At 38.2% G+C, this 23,520-nt stretch overlaps 1 protein-coding gene across 3 annotated transcripts in view; it reads left to right on the top strand.

The window, feature by feature from the left end:
* The window catches only part of LOC131683334 (ADP-ribosylation factor-like protein 13B), a 58,374-nt gene extending 35,916 nt beyond the window's left edge, over positions 1-22,458 (top strand). The window contains exons 5-6 of one of the 3 annotated variants that reach the window (XM_058965217.1): positions 21,896-22,136; positions 22,189-22,458. In XM_058965217.1, coding sequence (XP_058821200.1) covers positions 21,896-22,136; positions 22,189-22,304 — 357 coding nt within the window. In that variant the 3' untranslated portion in view covers positions 22,305-22,458. The remainder of the gene's footprint in view (positions 1-21,895; positions 22,137-22,188) is intronic. The other 2 variants (XM_058965215.1, XM_058965216.1) reach the window with 2 other exon arrangements.
* Positions 22,459-23,520: the final 1,062 nt, after the last annotated feature.

Here is a 23,520-nt window from a genome sequence, read left to right as displayed (position 1 = left end):
AGAGACAGCTGGCAGTTCACAAGCGCGTACATGCCGGCACGCGACCGTACTCCTGTGATATTTGCGGTAAAGCATACACCAAGGGTATAAATCTAAGCCGGCACAAACGGATACATACAGGCGAACGACGGCACCGTTGTCGGATATGTGGCAGAGAATTTTTCGCTTCTGAGCAATTGGATCAGCACCGGCTTACCCATAAAGATCAGGCTTACATTTGCGATATCTGCAGTAGGAAGTTTACCGAAAACAGTAGTCTCACGCGACACAGACTTATCCATGCAGGTGAGAGATCGCACAAGTGCGATATTTGTGGCAAAGAATTCATAACTAGTGCTGAACTCACTCGCCACATGCGCATGCATACTGGCGAGCGTCCGTATAAGTGTGATACCTGTGGCAAAGGCTACGTAGAAAGCAGCAGTTTGAAACGTCACCAGCGTGTTTACATCGATATGAATCTTGCGGATCAAATATTTAGTTGCGACATCTGTGGTAGAAAGTTTCTTGAATCTAAAGAACTTACGCAGCACAAACTTATGCACAGCAAAGATCGAGAATACAGATGTGAAGTCTGTGGTGGCGAGTTTAAAAAATATTCTCACATGACTCGGCACATGCAAATCCATACAAACGAACGCCCGTACAAATGTGACCTCTGCGGGCAGGAGTTTCTTCGAAGAGCACATTTGACCCAGGCATGTTGGCCAACGACTCCATGGCTGTGAATAGTGTGGAAAAAGATTCGTTGAACGTAGGCATTTTATGGGACACAAGAAGCTGCACGAAAGGTCAAGTAATGGTAGCAGACGAAAAGGAAAAATTAAGGATTCTACCGTGACCGAAAGCATCCACGGGGGAAAATAGAAGAGGAAAAGCAAGTTCTAACATAAATTATCTGATTGAAAGCAATGTAAATAGAAGTCTTGTTTATTATCAAAATGCATTTAGTAATTTTCTATATTTAATTGCGGCGCCATTAAATGGCCCTGTTATCAACAATCGACACTATACAAATTATCCACTCCCTTACCAACGGCCTGCTGGACACTCTCGTAACCATGTTCTAGTTTAAGCCCCACACACATAGCACACCATCCTGGCGACCAGATGCGCCCATCTCGGCCTGCCACTGGTCTATGAACATACATGTGACATCACCGCAATGGCCGTTTAGGTGGCTATCGAGTCGGAACACTTTAACAGTGTGGCCCTGGCTGCCAGTCATGACTGTACCGCCCGCCACTTCCAAACATGTCACCGGTGACCCTGCTGGTGAAACTCCAGGATACATCGAAGCTCCTCCTCGAATGCGTTATGTTGAGCTGGCAACGTTGTGGACGGATTGCTGAAATAAACTAATGCTTCCTGCCGAACCGGCGCGTACGTGAGCTAAAAAGAATAAGAATTAGGGCACTTGATGACATACTTATTGCAGACTGAAAATTAAATGACTTAGAATATACAGTATTTTAAAATAACAAGTAAAATCTGTCTGTTCTGCGCCATAGGTGTGCTTAAAAAATTGCTTGAAACATAGGACTTACTTCGCCCATATGCAGACGTAAACCCCAATCGATCTGACAACCTTGCGTGTACGTCTCTAGTCTCAGAGAATCGATTCGTCCACTCAACCGTGCGACTATCACTTTGTCACCGGCGAGCTTTATGTTAGTTACCCCATTGTTGTGGATGTTTTCGGCTTCATATATACCCTGCAATGAAACGTCCGTCAATAGTTGTAATAAAAAACAAATGACTCCATACAATTTACCTTAAAGTTACCAGTCGTTTCCTCCCAGAACTCCAACCGCCCATCTGCACATCCAATCTCTGAGATTACCAAAAAAAGTCCAGGCACCTGATCGGCGAAATCTGGTAACATTTCTTCCGCGCTGAACCTCCTCCTCCAGGTGGCTGAGAACATTCGCCAGCGCTCATCTGCTGCCGGGGTGGGATGAAGCCGTAAGATTGGACTTACTCTCCACCGCTGCTACATCATAGCCCTTGGTCGAATTATTCCACAAAAACCGAATTCGCAGATCCGCACAAATACCTTTTGGGCATACACGATTATCATTTGTAAAATGTTTCTCATACTGGATGGTAAAATGAAACCATTCTGGGTTAATATTTTCCTGCATCTCATTCTGATGATGTGCCTGGTGAAGTTAAACTGTAGTTTTTTCTTCAGTTTGGAAGCAAAACTGGTCGGCGAACTTTCGGAAAACGGGAGACAGCTGATGTTTTTGGATTCCTTGGCAGGATGAAATACATATCAGATAGGTATACCTATATAGAGAAAACAGGAAAAAACAAAAAAGATGTCATCGACAGCCCCCTGGCAACCCTATACCATCATATGGAGTTTGACAGCGACCAACATATATGGGGCGTTATAGCTATAAAGCCCCAAACAAAGAATTATGTTCGGCACTATGCTCGATATTCAAGCATTCCACACGACGTTTTGCATCTTGTGGGATGATTTAATATCATATCATTCAGAAAATCGACATTTTGTAACTAAATACAGCTTCTAATCATTCGGTTCAAAATCAATGTTTTGCCTTTCATGGCAGTGATGCTGGCTGTACAGAGACGTCGTCCTTGACAGGGGGCTGGTCATCGATGTTTGAAGAGCACTTTTCACTTTAGAGAAGCGTTGTCAGATGGTTTTGTATAATAGGTTTGTTCTAGTACACAGAAGTTGCTCCGGAGCAAACAGACGCAAAAAATACTTGCTTTTTACTCCAGTTTGCTAACGGAAGAAGAAAAAAGAGAACATAGGAACGATTTTCTCTCTGTTTGCTCCGGAGTACTTCCACTTTCTACTGGTACTGAAAAAAAATCGGTATAGTTCTAAATAAAAAATAGGTATTTATCGGTGTGAAGATGTATGCTAACCAAAAGTTACCTGCAAATTATTGGTTTTAAATTATAGATCATTCGAATGTTATGTAATCAAACCTACCGAGCTCAATCGATTTCAGAATCAGTTGGTGAGCTTTATTTGAAATTTTGATAGTAACCTGGCAGATTGCTGAATCAATTTCCTGATGATTTGATGTGGTGAAGAAATTTTCTAAAAAGGTCCAAACGTAATATTAATTGAACTTATTATATGAAAATCGTTATTTTTTGGTAAGAAAAAAGAAATCGGTATTTTTAGTAACTTTATTGGTTTTGAAATTAAAAATCGGTTTATATATCGATAAATCGGTATATTCTGCAACACTGTTTTGGGGTTCATCTACGTCAAAACAATGTTTTTGACAAATTGGAATGAACTCTTGAAGTTCATACCCAGTAAACGAAACGACGAATAGCCAGATTAAAATAGATGCCGGCGAGCGGTAGGCTACTGGAACTTTGTTATTGGCTACCCGCCGTAACTTTATTTCATATTCCCCACTCGAAGTTCATCCAAATGGTGTAAAAGTATGGAGAATCGGGGTAAAATAGAACAGGGGAATACAGAGTAAAATGGGCAGTTCGAAGAATTTTTGATTTTTTCAATAGTTAGAGACACCAAATTAACGTGACAGTATTCAGAATCGATCCAGCGATGAAAACGGAAGCTGTTCTGCATATTAAATTTTTTGACGAGAAAGGTCTATTAGTTTTGTGATGCTTCTTTTAACGTCGGGAATGGATCTGGATTTTAGAGGTACAAGCATCGCAAAACGGGACAATTTGTCAACGGCCGAAAGGAAAAGGTTAGGGGTGGATATAAATATATCAATGTGCATAATGTCGAGAGGTTTCTTGGGAATAGGAGTTTCGGCGAATGTGATTTTGTATGGGTTCCTTTCGTATTTGTTGGAAAGACAGGTTTTGCAAAGGTTAATGAAGGAGCGGATCTTGCTTCTCATTTGAGGGAAATAGAACTTTTTAATAATAACGGCATGGTTTTCTTGAATACCGCGGTGGGCTCTGTCGTGGGTTGCTTCAATCACGTTGTTCTGCTCTTCTGCTGTGGTGAGATCCTGTAGGATGGATTGAGTTAGTAAAATTTTAAACATTTTATTTCTAGAAAAATAGTTTCTGTACGCCACCTGTAATGTATTTATTATTTGCTCGGGACAGAGGATGCAGTTAATATGAGTAGGGTGCATGTATTCCCTGAACATTCGAATAGCGAAAGGAATACCAAATGTAGTTTTGGTAATGGTTCTGCGAAATATGTGGGGGAATATTTGTTCGTACGTCTCCTCATCTGTGCTGCCTAATTTAAGTACAATTTGGTTTTTATAGAAATTCAATGGCCGTTCGGTCATCCGTATAAACTGACCATCGTCTGTGTCGGCGGAATGTGCAGAAATGCCGTCCGAAGATTCTGACTGGGTTTCGTTAATATTCAATTCCTGGATTTCATTAAAATTCGATTCCTGATTTATACGAGATAATCCGTCGGCGACTACGTTCTGTTTTCCTGGTCTATGACGTATCTCATAATCGTATTCTTCGAGTCTTAATTTATATCTTACCAATTTACTGTGAGGGTCCTTTAGATTCAACGCATATGTTAGTGGTTTATGGTCCGTGTATAATGTGAATTTTCGCCCAAATAGATAGGGACGAAAGTACTTGCATGCCCAATCGATAGCTAAGAGTTCTTTTTCTATTGTAGAATAGTTCTCTTCGCATTTCGATAGTGTACGGGATGCAAAGGCGATTGGTTTATCTTGACCGATTGGTCCTTGGGACAAGACAGCTCCGATGGTAAATTTCGACGCGTCAGTTGTCAGGTTAAATGGTTTCTTGAAGTAGGCAAGGACCTGACTGCTACTAAGGATGTTCTTGCATCTTTCGAATGCGGAAACAAATTCTTTAGTGTGTTCAATAGATTCTCCTTTCCTTAATTGTACTGTGAGGGGCTTGGCGATTTTAGCAAAGTCGCAAATGAATTTTCTATAATACCCTAGTACACCTAAGAAAGCTCTCAAGTCTTTCTCATTTCTGGGCAAGGGCCAGTTTTTTATAATCTCGATTTTGTTGGGATTAGTTTTAACCCCTTCTTCAGTTATTACGTGTCCTAGAAAAGCGACTTCTTTGCAAAGAAATTCACTTTTATCTAACTGAACTTTCATGTTGTATTTTCTTAATGTCTCAAATATTTTCGAAAGATTAACTAAATGTTCTTGAAGACTAGTAGAAAAGACGATTATATCGTCCATGTATACCAAGCAACGCACACCTATGTGCTCTCGAAGTATATTATCCATGACCCTTTGGAAGGTCGAAGGAGCATTTTTCAGGCCAAAGGGCATCCTTAAAAACTCGTAATGACCACTTTCCACATTGAAGGCTGTTTTTGGTATGTCTTCTTTGTTTATCTCGATCTGGTGAAAACCTGATGCTAGATCGAGTGTAGAAAAATACATACTACGACCGAGTTTGTCCAAAATGTCCGTGATATTCGGGATGGGGTAACGGTCACTAACAGTTTTTTCATTAAGTTTTCGATAATCTATTACGAGTCTCCATTTCTTTGATCCTGAAGCGTCTGCCTTTTTGGGCACTATCCAAATAGGTGATGACCATGGACTATTCGAAGGTCGAATAATGCCTTGGTCTAACATTTTTGAAATCTGCCGACAAACTTGCTCTCGATGACAGAAAGGATATCGGTAAGATTTCGTGTACACGGGTGAGTCGGCTTTGGTGGTAATTTTATGCTTTACTGCGTTAGTGAAACTTAAGTCTTCTCCATCGATGTAGAAGACGTCTTGAAAATTTGCGATGATATCCAACAATTTTTTCTTCTCTTCTTTATTTAAGTGATTTAGCCTGAGTTGATTAAACAGTGGACGTTTTATATTTGGCGGTAGTTTAGGGGGCATACCTGTTTCGAAATTATGTAGTTCCACTTCAATTGGTCCGGTGGCTTGGAGCTCGATCGGGTTATTAGATAAATTACTGATAACGACCCATGCGCTATTTTTTTGAGCATTGTACAATCCAGAATGAACTATTATGTCAGGGTGGATCTTTAAATCTTGTTCAACTAAAAACTTTCCATCAGTGATACTAGTAGGGAGCCTAATTGTTTTTGTCTCATTCGCGTTCAAATGCAGCGGTGTTGATTCGGGATATTTTCCCTTCATCTTTATCTTAATATTTGAAATTTCAAGAGCATTTTCGGAATTTAGAATTTTGGCATTGAGCTGCTTAAGAGTTTCGTATCCAATTAGTCCATCGAAAAATGGATGGAAATCGAAAACGTAGAATTGAAAAGCCTGTGTGTGAGGAATATCAGGAAAAGGATTAAAATTTACATATTTTTCAACAATGTGGGATCCACTTATATTTCGTACCTGCAGGGCGTTGTTTGACGACAACGATTTAAATTCACAAGTTTTGAGCTAATGTAATTTTTATTAGCTCCGGTGTCAATTAGAAATTTCAAGTTATCACCATTTGATGTTTTAAGAAGTACGTAGGGAACAAAATTATTGATGTCTCTGGATGGTGGGTTTGCGCTAAATGAAAATTTAAATCGTCTTCTTTAGGATTTGATTCCAATTGTTCAGAGGCAGGTGTGTCGTTGGAGATTTCGTTTGTTGAACAATTGTCAGTTGGGTCAAAACTTTCGTTATCGACATAATCATAGAAGTGCGGTTCCTCTGGGCATGGACCGAGTTCCCACTGTTGAGAATTATAATTCATAAAATGTTGCTGCGATTGATTTGGCCGATTCATATAATTTACCCTTATAGATGGGTCTACTTCCATTTTCTCTACTGGTTGAGGCTTAGAATTGTTTGTTCTAAATTGATTGATCTGGGGGTAATTTTGTCGACCGAAAGTTCTGAACGGTATTGGTCTAGATTGGTTTGTGGCCTGAAAAGATGCCGGGAATTGATTCTATTGGGGTCTTGATTGGAAAAATTGATTGGGTGGTGTTTGTGGGAATCTAGGTTGAATTGGAAAATGCCTTTGTTGAATGTATGGCATTGGCATGTTTTTCGGGTACATTGAAAAGTTTTTTCGGAATTGTGGGATTTGTGGATTCATGATTGGAATTGGAGGTGGTTTTGGTGCCATTTGCTTAGGACGGTTGTTTACTTCGTACTCTCCGGTTCTTCTGGCCTCCTTATTAGCTTTTTCCATAGCATATTGAAATGCTTGGTTAAGATTTCTCGGTTGCAATAACCGGGTGTGCGACGAGTAGGGTTCTTCTAGCCCGTCTATAAATTTTTCGAGACTGATTTTATCAACGAATCTGACCAGTTCTGCGGAAACTGTCCATTCCGAGTTCATCTGAATTTGGGTCGAGATACCCGTAAAACAGTCTTGAATTTGAGAATAAAACTCACCTATTGTATTTCTTGCTTGTCTCAAGGAAAACAATTTTTGTAAAAGAGTGGAAAGTTCTCTTTTGTCCTCCGTATAAAATAGTCAACTGTTGCTTTATTTCAGCCCAGTTTAAGGCTGTTCCATTCGAACACAAAAGATCTCCAGCTTCACCAGTAATTTTGTTCCGAATTTCTTGTAACCACAATGGATAGAGATTTGAATTTTCTAAATGTTTATACAAGTCTAAAATTCTATCAACAGATTGAATCCATTGACTGACTTGCTTCGGATTACCACTAAAGATAGGTAGTCCTTTGATTAAATCAGGCACACGACCTTTGCAAAATTCATTATTGATGTCGAATTGAAAAGGTTCGACTCGTTCCTTATTTAGTTTTAGTTCTTGATTTTGTTGCTGCAGTGCGGTTAATTCACTCTGCAAGCGCTCCAGTTCTAGTTCTGGGCAAGCAAGTTGCAATTCCTGAACCTGTACAACCCGTTGTAACAATTCTGCTCGTGCCTCGATCAACTCTTGCTGGAGTTGGTCGGAGTGCGCATTACGCTGTTGTAAATGTGCGATCTCTTGTTCGCTTGCTTCTAAACGAGATTTAGCTTCGTTCAGCTGGGCGTGCAATTGATCAATATGAGCTTGAACAGCTGCCATTTCCTTATAAATTAATGCGATAATTAACTAGTCTTATAAATTGGGTTTCACTAGGGATAATTTCACTTCACTTTTTCGGTTTCCTTTTTCTTTTATTTGTTTCACTTCACTGTTATGCTGGTAATAACTACTGCTTATAGATTTAGTTTGTAAAAAATATGATAGTTCGCGACCTAACTGTGATATTATACTGGGTTGCTTACCGCTGGTGGGGGCGAACCGGTGTGTTATTAGTAGGGTTTATATGATAAACGAAGAATCTATTTACCTGTTCCAGGTATTAGACTTTGTGTTTAAATTACTTAAAATTATTACTCACGCGAGCGTTTGTTGGTTCGTCCTAGGGTGTTGATCCTGATCCTTTTTGAACCACGTTGGTTTTACTTTTAATGGATTTTCACTCTCCCCTAGCACTTAGACTGCGCCAGTTACCGAAGTGTGGACTTCGAAGACGTTTTTAAAAACTAAACTGCTCGATTGAACGATTAAACACGGACTGACTATCTTTATTCAAATAATTCATACAGAGGCCTCAGTCTGCTAAAAACCCTAGACTCAGCTAATTTTGGGTGCACCAAGTGTGCACGACGGGTGGGTCGACGTCGGCAAGTTACACTGGTTTACTGTTTCCAAGCCGTCGTCGGCTGGCGCAATTAATGCTGATGTCGAGAACTTCGAACTTAGCGCGTGGAGCGTGGTTGCTTCTAAATGTTGTCTCGCGGGATCATTTGTAACTTATATATATATATATATATATATATATATATATATATATATATATATATATATATATATATATATATATATATATATATATATATATATATATATATATATATATATATATATATATATATATATATATATATGTATATATATATATATATATATATGTATATATATATATATATATATATATATATATATATATATATATATATATATATATATATATATATATATATATATATATATATATATATATATATATATATATATATATATATATATATATATATATATATATATATATATATATATATATATATATATATATATATATATATATTGTGCGGGATGGGTTGAAAATTTTCACTTTTCCGAGTCGTTTTCGAAAGATTTTTCAAAACACTATTTTTCCGTTGATAATGAATGTCCTACATATTCCAAAATTTAATACAACATTGGTACAAATATTTTCGACAAAATGCCGAAGAAATTGATTAAATCCATTCAGTACAACAAAAGATATAAGCGTTCAAAATCTTATATCATTTTTCCTCCGAAATTTTGAAAAGGGGCCCCTATATTGAAATGTAAGTCGTTAGTCACGACAAAAACCCGGACGAAATCGGTGGTGTAAAACGGTAGTTATTGTAAAAAAACGTAACGGCGATACTTCAATGCTGATAAGTTGGACCGAAAAAGTAAACAATCGCCAAAGGGGCGATACTATCATTTTGTCAATTACAATAGCAAAAACAAATTTTAATTTAATAATTTCAAATACTTTATGAAGTTTTGGGTTTCGATCACTGAATCATGCAATCTAGGATGTAAAAAACAATAGTTCTTAAATAGGAAATAAAACCATTATTAAAATATAATTATAAATATTATTTATATAGAAATATTCACTATTGATTTTTTTTGAATTTTGTCGCTGCTAATATTGCCCTTTTCTAGAAAAAAAACGTTGATTTCTTAGTTCTCAGTCGCGTTGGAAATTTGAGTAAAGTATAAACTTCAAATCGATTCAAAAAAATTTCGATTTTTTTGGCTCAGTACAATATATAACCCCTTTAGGAAAATTCAGTTTTCCACCACAATGCATTGATTGAGGAATTTAGATATTTTATTAGCAGAGTTTTAGCAATATTGTTAGTATGTCTATTTTATGGGCCATTTTTTCGCTTTCCCATTGATTTGGTTTGAGATTTCTAGCACTGATGTTTTCCTAATTTTTCGATTATCTCTTCTGACGTTACTCGGGTGGATTCGACGTCCGACAAAATCGTCGATTCCATCCAACATCATAGGGCCAATGAAAGATGTTAGTCGACGGGTCTTTCTGTTCGCAACAGCTGAGCAAAACAAATTTGTTGTTAAAATCCACCGGTAAATTGTTAAATAATCGTCTGGTAGAATGCTTAAAAGAGTAGAAAGTAACATCCGAGATGCGAAGAATTTGAAAAGATTTTCGAACTGAATTTTAAGCAAAAAGATCATGTATAAAAAATCATTGAACAGAGTCAAAATAATAGAATTTTTTTTCTGGACGGCTGAAAATGAACCTCGTGATGAATAGAAAAATTATTCATTCAAAAATCCATGTTTTTCATTCAGTTGAATATCGTACAATAGTATTCAATTCACTTATTATATAGGTAAATGTTTTCAAATGTTAGTAAAGCATGTAAAATAATAATTATCATTGCTTACATTGTACTACGAACTACTTTGACACGTTTGATTCGTTGCTGCACGTTCACTTTGTGCAATAATCGAAGGCGAATGAAAACCTGCACTAAATGTTTGTTCGTTTGCGGTTTACGGTGCGTCCCTGAATATTGAAAATGAAAGCGGTTGAATATGATAATTTTTTATTCAATGACTTCGAATATTTGTAACTCTGTCATTGAATACTTATAAATCATGACATGATATGAATTAAGTTGAAATGTAGACACTTATATTCTACACACCAATAAATAATCGTCGTTCTGTGTAACAATGATTGAAAGATTTGTCTACCGGTTTAAAGTCATCCCTCAATTCTTTAAAATGGGATAGAAATTTGAATGTGCCTGATGCAATTCATTGAATCCAGAAAAAATATTTTTCTCGTAAAATATCGTAGACATGAGATATTCAACATCAACCCGTTCATTATTACAATAGAACGGGAAATCATTCGAACAACCCGTTATTTGAATTTATGTCCATTCTACACTCTCAGTAGACAAGTTATAAACATGTTAATGCAAAGAGCACAAAAATTCTTTGAAGCAAAAGTAGACGGTTCATTATTATCTTTGAACCAACGGAATACATACGCGCCTAAAACCAATATGCCCCAAGTACAGCAACCAAAAAACAAGCGTTCGACCGACTGTTATGAACGTACGGCGACACGCGCTCAAAAATTATAAATCGCTCTTGTTTGCACACAACTCTGACGCCCTTATGGATATTGCACCAATGTATTTGTTCAATATTTGACTTGAACCGTTGCAAAAGGAAATACAAAAGGCCGTCGCCCATGACACTCACGTTGCTGTTCCAGCCGTCGCTCATGCAGCTGCTCCATCCATAGCATGCGGTGAGAGTACGAGATGCGTGCATGTTTGAGGTTGAACCGGTCATGGGAAGACAGATTTTTTTTGAAATTTACCCGCTCGGTATGCTAGGTTGAATTATCGTTCGGATCAAATTGTTGAGCTTCAAGGTTTGAAGATTGTTACTTTCATTTAAATTAATTTGCGTGCTGCTGCTGTTTATTTATTTTAACTGAAAATTCGGGTCCTCAGATTTTGCTTACCTGTTCAATGAACAGGTTGAACGTACCGACGCGCCGCCTCTGCAAAATTGGTTGGAAAATGGCAGAGTTAGTATTTTGAAGTAGAATACTTCTAACGTTTCAATATAGAGCTCCCGTTTCAAAGTTTTCTGCTGAGATATTTTTCCAGTTTTCAAATGCGAATAACTTCTGTTGTAGGGTGGGTGCTCCTATAGTTGAACTGTTATCCTTGAAATTTTCTCAAATAATTATCGAAAAAAAAAGATTTTCCTTGAATTTTGAGCTCCCTTGATTGTTGATATAGTGTACCTATAGTTGCAAGTCCAATTAGAAATCAATGGGATTTTCAACAATAGGAACCGAAATTAGCGATATCGGAAATATGTAGACGTATATTGTATTTGATTCCGTAAAATGTACTTTTACTATAAATAATAAAAATAATGTATTTTGTGAAAGTGGTAATTACCAGCGCTGATTGGTCCGAACAATTCAACCAAGCAGCGAGCGTTGCTAGGACCGCCTCTTTGCATCCAATGAACCGCGACTCACATTTAAAAGCAGCACATAAGAAAAAAAATATGGGTAGATAATGTCAGCGACATAACCGAAGTGAAGTAGAATATACTTAGGCTGGTAATTCGAATGCTGTAATTTTTACTATCTTTTGCACGGTTGCATTAAATTCAGCTATCCAGTATTTCTGTTATTTATATATATGCATTACCTACACGTACATCACTTGCGATGCGTTTATGCAAATGAAATATCGGTCCTGCCTCTAAAGTTTCCTTTCTGACCTCGTAGTAGTTGCTACGTTCCGTCAGCTCGAAGCGATATATTCCATGACTGCCGCCAGGCATGATTTCAATGATGTACAGGAGCACCTGGTTTATATATACAATGATCACATACCACAGAAAAAACGGAATGCTGTTTCTTTCGGAGCTAAGTAAACGAATTTCACGTGTTCGCTGGCGATGGGGTTGTTTGGTGAGAAAGACTCCGCTCTCTTGCTCTTTCAATTATGCGTGGCGTTCTCAAATAAATTCACCACGGCCAGAGTTAAAAATAATCGAAGCTATTTTTTGACGGCTGAAAATGAACCTGATGCGACTCGCAGTGAATAGAAAAAATATTCATTCAAATATCCATGTTATTCATTCAGTTGAATATCGTGCAATATATTCATTTCACTAATTATCTAGGAAAATGGTTTCAAATTCCGGTAAAGCATATGAAACAACAATCATCATCGCTTACATTGTGCCAGGGCCTACTTTGATGCGTTTGATTCGTTGCTGCACGGTCGCTTCGTGTAATAATCGGAGACGAATGAAAATCTGCATCGATGAATGGGCGGTTTGTTCGTTTGACATTTTCAGCAACGTCACTGAATATTGAAAATGAATGCGGCTGATTATGATCAATTTTCATTCAATGAATTTGAATATATGTGCTCTTTTATTAATTTTCTTCTAGCGAACGGTAGTGTGGTTGCGACTGACGATTTGAAGGAGATTATGTTGGTTGGTTGAATACTGATTTAAGTTTCTGTAGATGGTTTGATTTTGGGGGCAAACTGGGAAACGTGAAACGGAATTTTCATTTTACTTATTTTGTTTGCGAATTTCTCTGCTCTACAAGTGAAATGCTCCGTTAAAAGTAATGTTCTGGTACTACATTTGTTGTCGGTTATTATCATACGTGTCAATTGCAGGGTTATTGCGAAAAAAACTGGTTGGTTAAGGTTTGAATGTACTATTTTTATAGGGCATTCGCCTGAACTCTCTAATGTTGACATTCCACGCGCAAATGCCCTTCTACTGGCTTTAACTGTGGAGTGAGTTTAACTTTCAGTGAGTCCGATTTGCCTTTAATTTATTTTATTTGTTCATGCCATGCTTAAAAGTGGCCTATTTCCAAAATAAAGCAGGTAGAAGAATGCCTTTTGATCCCACTATACTTATGTGTAATGAAATATTCAATAATGTGAGTAGTAAAGGTAGTACTATTCAGGGGTAGTGGGTGGGTAGTAATTACCCACTGGAAACTTGGGAACAAACCCCACAGTTGAATTTTGTCACACATGTGTCTCGGGCGGACGTTTGCAAGTTTCGAGGTAGAACCGAAATTTCATTTGCATAAACGCATCGCAAGTGCTGTACGTGTAGGTATTGCATATATATAAATAACAGAAATACTTGATAGCTGAATTTAATGCAACCATGCGAAAGATAGTAAAAATTACAGCATTCGAGTTGCCAGCCTAAGTGTATTCTACTTCACTTCGGTTATGTCTCTGACATTACCTACCCATCTTTTTTCCAAATTAGAAACTTGCTCGCATGAACTTTTAATGCGACAGTTTCTTATAAAATTTTCAAAATATATTTTTTTGCTCGATTAGGCATACATTCAAAAGTATGCGTGTGGACTTTGAGGTTGAAATTGGAAAAAATAACGGAAAATACAATTATAGTATCTTATAGTGCGAGACAATACCTCACTAACCCCGTAAGAGTTCATGCGAGCAAGTTTCTAATTTAGAAAACAATTAATAACTCTGCCATTTTCGAACCTATTTGGATGATAAATGGGTCGTTGGATGCGTAATTGAATGTTATCTCTAAAATTTCATTGAAACAAAGACGATATTTTTTTTGCTCGATTAGGCATACATTCAAAAGTATGCGTGTGGACTTTGAGGTTGAAATTGGAAAAAATAACGGAAAATACAATTATAGTATCTTATAGTGCGAGACAATACCTCACTAACCCCGTAAGAGTTCATGCGAGCAAGTTTCTAATTTAGAAAACAATTAATAACTCTGCCATTTTCGAACCTATTTGGATGATAAATGGGTCGTTGGATGCGTAATTGAATGTTACCTCTAAAATTTCATTGAAACAAAGACGCTTTTTGCCTTTCTCATATAGAAAGGTTATGCAATCACTCTGAAAAACGTCAACCTAATCCCGGCCCGGAGGGCCGAGTGTCATATCCCATTCGACTCAGTTCGTCGAGATCGGAAAAAGTCTGTATGTGTGTGTGTATGTGTGTATGTATGTGTGTGTATGTGTGTGTATGTGTGTGTGTATGTGTGTGTGTATGTATGTGCGTATGTGTCAAATAATGTCACTCATTTTTCTCAGAGATGGCTGGACCGATTTGCCCAAACTTAGTCTTAAATGAAAGGTGCAACCTTCCCATCGGCTGCTATTGAATTTTGGATCGATCGGAATTCTGGTTCCGGAATTACGGGTTTCAGAGTGCGGCCACACAGAAATTTCTCATAAAAACTATAGGAAAAATTAAAAATAGAATTTTTATTTTTGATGCTAAATGTATTCAAGGTGCATAAAACGTCGAGATTTGATGCAAACACGAAAAAAATTTGACGAAGATTCACTTTTTTGGATTTTGCACATTTTTGCCTTTCTCATATAGAAAGGTTATGCAATCACTCTGAAAAACGTCAACCTAATCCCGGCCCGGAGGGCCGAGTGTCATATCCCATTCGACTCAGTTCGTCGAGATCGGAAAAAGTCTGTATGTGTGTGTGTGTATGTATGTGTGTGTATGTGTGTGTATGTGTGTGTATGTGTGTGTATGTATGTGCGTATGTGTCAAATAATGTCACTCATTTTTCTCAGAGATGGCTGGACCGATTTGCCCAAACTTAGTCTCAAATGAAAGGTGCAACCTTCCCATCGGCTGCTATTGAATTTTGGATCGATCGGAATTCTGGTTCCGGAATTACGGGTTTCAGAGTGCGGCCTCACAGAAATTTCTCATAAAAACTATAGGAAAAATTAAAAATAGAATTTTTATTTTTGATGCTAAATGTATTCAAGGTGCATAAAACGTCGAGATTTGATGCAAACACGAAAAAAATTTGACGAAGATTCACTTTTTTGGATTTTGCACATTTTTGCCTTTCTCATATAGAAAGGTTATGCAATCACTCTGAAAAACGTCAACCTAATCCCGGCCCGGAGGGCCGAGTGTCATATCCCATTCGACTCAGTTCGTCGAGATCGGAAAAAGTCTGTATGTGTGTGTGTGTGTATGTGTGTATGTATGTGTGTGTATGTGTGTGTATGTGTGTGTGTATGTGTGTGTGTATGTATGTGCGTATGTGTCAAATAATGTCACTCATTTTTCTCAGAGATGGCTGGACTGATTTGCCCAAACTTAGTCTCAAATGAAAGGTGCAACCTTCCCATCGGCTGCTATTGAATTTTGGATCGATCGGAATTCTGGTTCCGGAATTACGGGTTTCAGAGTGCGGCCACACAGAAATTTCTCATAAAAACTATAGGAAAAATTAAAAATAGAATTTTTATTTTTGATGCTAAATGTATTCAAGGTGCATAAAACGTCGAGATTTGATGCAAACACGAAAAAAATTTGACGAAGATTAACTTTTTTGGATTTTGCACATTTTTGCCTTTCTCATATAGAAAGGTTATGCAATCACTCTGAAAAACGTCAACCTAATCCCGGCCCGGAGGGCCGAGTGTCATATCCCATTCGACTCAGTTCGTCGAGATCGGAAAAAGTCTGTATGTGTGTGTGTGTATGTGTGTATGTATGTGTGTGTGTATGTGTGTGTATGTGTGTGTATGTATGTGCGTATGTGTCAAATAATGTCACTCATTTTTCTCAGAGGTGGCTGGACCGATTTGCCCAAACTTAGTCTCAAATGAAAGGTGCAACCTTCCCATCGGCTGCTATTGAATTTTGGATCGATCGGAATTCTGGTTCCGGAATTACTGGTTTCAGAGTGCGGCCTCACAGAAATTTCTCATAAAAACTATAGGAAAAATTAAAAATAGAATTTTTATTTTTGATGCTAAATGTATTCAAGGTGCATAAAACGTCGAGATTTGATGCAAACACGAAAAAAATTTGACGAAGATTCACTTTTTTGGATTTTGCACATTTTTGCCTTTCTCATATAGAAAGGTTATGCAATCACTCTGAAAAACGTCAACCTAATCCCGGCCCGGAAGGCCGAGTGTCATATCCCATTCGACTCAGTTCGTCGAGATCGGAAAAAGTCTGTATGTGTGTGTATGTGTGTATGTATGTGTGTGTATGTGTGTGTATGTGTGTGTGTATGTGTGTGTATGTATGTGCGTATGTGTCAAATAATGTCACTCATTTTTCTCAGAGATGGCAGGACCGATTTGCCCAAACTTAGTCTCAAATGAAAGGTGCAACCTTCCCATCGGCTGCTATTGAATTTTGGATCGATCGGAATTCTGGTTCCGGAACTACGGGTTTCAGAGTGCGGCCACACAGAAATTTCTCATAAAAACTATAGGAAAAATTAAAAATAGAATTTTTTATTTTTGATGCTAAATGTATTCAAGGTGCATAAAACGTCGAGATTTGATGCAAACACGAAAAAAATTTGACGAAGATTCACTTTTTTGGATTTTGCACATTTTTGCCTTTCTCATATAGAAAGGTTATGCAATCACTCTGAAAAACGTCAACCTAATCCCGGCCCGGAAGGCCGAGAGATCCCCCTCTACTGTTCACTCCCCTCCTTTAAAAATCTCCTTAAATCACCCCTCAGACCACCACCTCATACCCCTCCCTTTCAACCCCATCATCTTTAAACCACCACTATATTACAAAGCATACCAATTTAAGCTGGGGAGTCGTTCGTTCATGGGACTTTCGCCCTCCTCACATACCCATCCCCGCATGACAAAATGAGTTAGCAAGCAGATAACATTGATCTAATGCTGATTAGGCTAATGGAGTATGATATTTTTTTGTTTCAAGTGTTTCACCGTCGACACGTAGCTCATCAAGTTCGTGGCTGGCATGCCATTGTGTATAAGTGCAAAGTGTACTAAGAATGTAATGGACATTTCTACAATTATGTTGAACATAAAAAGCCTCCGTGCCATAGTTTAGAGAAATGAGAAAGGCACAATTGCACCGCTAGGTGGATTAAAACAGGTTTTTTTTAGAAGAATATTGAGTAATTTTCATAGTTTTCATGGAAAAATTTATGGTTGTTTTCATATTGTTGACACAAACCCGCAAAGTATCTTTAACAAAACAACATAACATAGCATATGGTTGAAAGTCATTTCTTCTTCTTTCCAGAACACTCAAAAAATTTAAAATCAGTTGAAAAATGAAATGCAATTTAGCTATAGTGCTGTCAAATGTTAAAAGATAATCTTGTACTACCAGTCGTAGAATGTCGTTCCTTTCTCCACTTCAATGGTAAGAACATATCATTTGTATATCTTACGTACAGATTGAGTATACAATAGCAAACGTTACTGTTTGTTACATTGTCGTTTACCATTTCAAATACGCGCAAGATAACGGTTTAACCATGTTAACTACCCATGTGGGGTAACATGCAACAGTATTTTGACTTATTACTATTAGCCCTTGAGCCAGTTGGCAGATTGAGCATTTTAAATAACAGTCTGTATAGCATTTAAAACCACATTTTGAAGTTTTAACTACTGAGAACGGACATACAAGTAAAGTTTTCAACTTGTGTAACAAATAAAAATGTCGCTTTGAAATGACAACAGCAAGTAGCATCTTGCCACTGACTGGCGCTTCGATCAACCAGCGATCGCTATACGGGATTTATACGCAAACTTGGATGCAATGGTGACTTACGCAAGCAAACCTGTATGCGATGGTGATTTTCAAAGGTTTTTCATTTAAAAGTTTACACAAGTTTTTCGGGATAGTTTGTTCTAGCTTACATGTCTGTTCTCTGTGTTTTAACCTACAACTAGAATACGATAGTGTGATGAGTACGATTACACAGAAAATGTCGATTTTAATAAATTCTGCAATGAAGATATAAATGCGAAAAATTTTCCAAAATGTGGGCACATCTGCTTGGATTTGTAGTACTAGGTCACTAACAGCCATTTAAAGTCTCTTCGGCCACATTGGCTGCCATCATCGGTTCCGGAAGCCCCGGCGGAAGTATTCAAATTCAGAATAGCAGTCACATCGGTTTCTTAAAGATGACTTTACCGATTTGATTAAACTTAGTCTCAAATGAATGGTTTATCGCCGTAAATGGCTATTAAATTTCATCCCGATCCGGATTCCGGTTCCAGAGTTATGGCTTGTGATGTGCGGTCACAATGCAAATTCCGATTCAAACCGATACTCCGATGAAAGCAAAAAAGGTAAAAATTACGCTAAAATGTCTCTCAACTTACATTTGCAGTTCTAGGTCACTGACGGCCAACCGACCTTTCGTTAACTACATTGACCACCACAGACGGTTCCGGGAAAAGCGGTCGTCTTCCAAAATTAATAAACTGACATGAGTTTCCCGGAAATTGTTGGGCCGATTTTCACAAACTTAGTCCCAAATGATAGCTATATTATCCCACAGATGTCTATACAATTTCGTAGGGATCGCTTATATGGTTCCGAAAATATAGACTAAACCGTCCGGTCACATATGAAATTCCCATATAAGCCGGAACCCGAATTTTTTTTTCAAAGGGGGACCCCATGAAATTTCAAAAATCGAATTCGTATTTTTGATTCCAAACATGTTCGAGATTTTACGGCATCTCGAAAATTTTTTTTTTTGATAAAAGTCGACTTTTTTGGACTGCCAATGTTGCACCTTTTTGCCTTTCTCAATAGAAAGGTGTTGCAATTGCTCTGAAACTGACTTTTTAACGGAGGCCCGGAGGGCCGAATGACATATACCATTCGATTCAGTTCGTCGAGTTCGGCAAATGTCTGTGTGTGTATGTATGTTTTTTTGTATAGTAAGGTTAAAAAGCTTCAAAAGCCTGGCCTGTAGTGTATTGGCACTGTGTGGGACTCACGACTCACGTTCGTGCCTAACCACTAAAACATTCCTTACTTTTTACCCCCTTCTTCCCCACGGAACTACGTCATCGTATTACTTCGTGAGGGGTTCGTTGTGCTTTCGTCGCACCTCTTTCTTCTGCTCTATCTCGGAACCTCGCTCGACCTATGAGCTTTGATTTAACTCTCGACTCTTCTCTTGCTTTTTGTCTCCATCCGTTCAAGCCGTTTAGCTCTCATCCCTGTGAGTGGTTTAGGTGCTGATTCATTGAGCCATTTAGCTCATGTTTCTGCGAGTCATTCAGCTCCCGGCCTTATCACGATCTACTTGGATAGTCCCCAACGATGAACGCACCTTCCTCCGACCGATAGTTCCCCGACGGAGGAATTTCCCCCTACACCGACACCCGATTCCTTGAGCCATTTAGTTCCCAGCTTTATCGAGATCAACTTGGATATTATCCTACTCCGACTGAGAGTTCCCCGGCAACGGAATTTTCCGTCTACTCGGTCTAGTCCCCGGCGGTGGACTTAGCCTACTCGACGGGCCAGCCAGTAGGTGCTGAGGTCCATCCAGCGATTCCGGGTGAAGCGTTTCCCGCTTTCTGGCGCCCCAACGACCCACTGCTAGCTATTCGACACGGTCTACTCGGTCTAATCCCCGACGGTGGATCCAGCCTACTCACGAGCTACCCAGTAGGGTGTCGAGGTCGGTCCGGCGATTCAGGTGAAGCCTGACGTCCGGTTCACTGGTGCCCCGACGACCCAAACTCGGTGCTATATCGGATACTACTCACCTGGTCCCCGGTGACGGACCTAGTCTACACCGTCGGAGAGTTACCCGGCGGCAGAATTTCTTCCGAAACGCGATTTGTGGTTCCCCGGCGGCGTGTGTGTATGTATGTGTATGTAGGTATGTGTGTTTATGTATGTATGTGTGTGCATGTGCGTCTGTGTGTGCACGCGAACACAATCTCACTAACTTTTCTCAGAGATGGTTGAACCAATTTTCACTAACTTAGTCCCAAATGAAAGGTAAAACGTTCCCATAGGCTGGTATTAAATTTTTAATGGATCCGACTTCCGGTTCTGGAATTATAGGGTGATGAGTACGATCACACAGAAAATGTCGATTTTAACAAATTCTGCAATGAATGTATAAAGGTGAAAAATTGTCTTGGATTTGTATTACTAGGTCACTAACAGCCATTCAAGGTCTCTTTGGCCACATTGGCCGCCATCATCGGTTCCGGAAGCCCCGGCGGAAGTATCCAAATTCAGAATGGTAGTCACATCCGGTTCCAGAGTTATGGGTTGTGATGTGAGGTCACAAACCAAATTCCGATTCAAACCATTGCTCCGATGAAAGCAAAACAGGTAAAAATTTCGCTAAAATGTCTCTCAATCAACTTTAATTTCATACTATGTTGCGTTTCGGCTTCGCCTCATCAGAAACCGACACTAACACATTGTCGGAATAGATTAGCGATTGGTTTTTTTTACCAAATTTTCCTCCTTAGGGTGAAATATAGCATAGAACTTTAATTTGCAGTTCTAGGTTACTGACCGAACTTTCGTTGACTACATTGACCACCATAGACGGTTCCGGAAGTGCACGGAAAAAGCGGTTATCTTTCAAAATTAATAAACTCACATAAGTTTCCCGGAAATGGTTTGGCCGATTTTCACAAACTTAGTGAAAGCTATATTATCCCCACAGATAAGGATCGCTTATATGGTTCCGGCAATATAGACTAAACCGTCCGGTCACATATGAAATTCCCATATAAGCCGGAACCCGAAATTTTTTTTTCAAAGGGAAATTTTAGAAATCGAATTCGTATTTTTGATGCCAAACATCTTTAAAATGCATGAAACGTCGAGATTTTATGTTACCTCGAAAAAATTTTTTTTGATAAAAATTGACTTGAGACTTTGCCGATTTCGTACCTTTTTGTCTTTGTCAATAGAAAGGTATTGCGATTGCTCTGAAAAGTGACTTTTTACGGAGGCCCGGAGGGTCATATACCAGTTTTTCAATTTAATATTACCGTGGCTGTTCTTTCTTTTACAAAATTTTAGAACTCGAATAATGATTTCCTTTCTTGTATATAGTTGTCATGTTGTGTATAATAAAAATGTAATATTAATATTTGAAAGCTTTTTATGAATATAAAAAAACGCAAAAATTCTCGTGTTCATGATTAAGAAAGGTACTATTGCACCGCTAGGCGGATTAAAACAGGTTTTTTCAACTAATGTTTGTTTCAGAAACCATTTTGATGCCCTAACAAAATCAGGGCTTTTAAAGAACCTTTTGAACAATAATTTTGCTCAGTCTATATAGTGTTATTGGTTTTGTGGTAACACAGTTAAGATTAAGCTTAAGGGTGGTTTCGCCTAAATAATGTTGAAAATTAGCTTTCGAATATGGAGTATGCGTTGAAGTTAAAATGTCGAATAATTGAGTCAGAAAAATAATAGCAAAGATCGGTAGATATACACTTCTAGTTTTATTTTGTCATATCGGATCTGTTTATAATAATTAATTTTCTTGTCTATTCTTCAGAACTCTGGAATTGGTTTTCGAGAAACACGCCCGAAAACTGCACCATCTGATCATCCAACTTGTGGTGCAAAAAATGATGAGAACTATCTTCTCAAACGAATGGGATTGGTATCTGTTAGAAGCGGCGAAGTTCGGACCATTAATATGATACTCTCTGAAGCATCAAATGGCTCAGCTGCCCTAACTGCAGTGAAAGAAGCCGTAGAATGGAATGATGTGACATCAAATATAAATAATACAGGTACCGTTTTGAAAATCTGTATCTTTAGTGGACCGTGAAATAAAATGAATAGTTTCAGAAACATTCGTCATCAAAACTAACCAGTCTTATGAAGAATTAACTGTGGAAGACTTGTCTTTGACCATAACAAATGTGAATAATAATAAAACTCTAAACGGGATAACGTGAATGGATGATGGTGCCAAATAAGTATGAAAAATACTAAACTAACCTTTTTTTACAATCATGAATTGAATACCACACACATGTAAGTGTAATAATAAAATAGGTTTCATTGGTTTTGCTGAGTATGGATTATGGAGTTCGTCCCAGGCCCTATTCCTTCCACGTCATTTGCAAGAAACTCGCAACAACACACACTCAATTCTTGAGCGTTTTTTTCAAAAAGACATATCTGCAATGAGTTACTCTCTTTGTTTACTTTCTCTTTCGATTTTTACGGCGTCACTATAACACTTTTCACTTATTTCACAGTACAGATCGAAAGACTGTGGTTTTAACTAGCATTTTATGCAAAAAGTTCAGGGATAAATGTTAAAGTGACCGAATTATTAACAGAAGAGAAAGTAAACAAAGAGAGTAACTCATTGCAGATATGTCTTCTTGAAAAAAAAAAAAAAAAAAAACGCTCAATAATTCAGCTCGGTAATTTCCCAACATCGGAATCGCAAGCAAACCTGTGATCCACTCGTTTGCCCGGTGTACTCAAACATAGGGGCTATCCCTAGTTTAAGTCCGACTGAGCGGCAGCGAAGTCGGGTAGCACTAGAAAAAATCGATGTGGCGTAGCCACATTAGGCATTAAACAATGTCTTATTCAGTAACAATAGGATAGTATTCATTGACAAAAAATAAAATATTGCCGCTGCCTAATGTGGCTACGCCACATCGTTTCATTCGTATGCTTAAAACTAGGGATAGCCCCTATGTTCGAGTATACCGGGCAAACGAGTGGATCACAGGTTTGCTTGCGAATCCGATGACAAGTAACAAGGCTACCTCGTCCGGCGGATCCTTGGACTCGGTTATGCGGCATAGCCGCATTAAGCTAGCTTCGCCAAAACCCTTACTTTCGAGAGTACAATAACCATACGAGCAAGATTAGCAGGTACAACTTATTTTTAAACTTATTAATGAATTATTATAATTTTCGCATTCCGCCCCTTTTTTAAGAATCTACAACATTAAACTAGCATATTTTTAAAAGAAAAGCATGTTTTCCGCTTACAAGGGAAGTAGAACCTAAAGTAAACAATTACCGCGAAATGTTCTGCAATAACTTCATCGACTTGGCGGCTTCTTGACCTTTATAACATCGCTGGTCTTGTTCAACTAAACGATAATTGTAACAGTATCAATCGTCTGCTTGATATGTGCTTTGATA

This window comes from Topomyia yanbarensis, chromosome 2 (genome assembly GCF_030247195.1).
Source record: "Topomyia yanbarensis strain Yona2022 chromosome 2, ASM3024719v1, whole genome shotgun sequence".
Lineage (NCBI taxonomy): Eukaryota > Metazoa > Arthropoda > Insecta > Diptera > Culicidae > Topomyia > Topomyia yanbarensis.
Note: the sequence above shows the minus strand (reverse complement) of the source record. Positions and strands in the feature narration are given on the sequence as shown.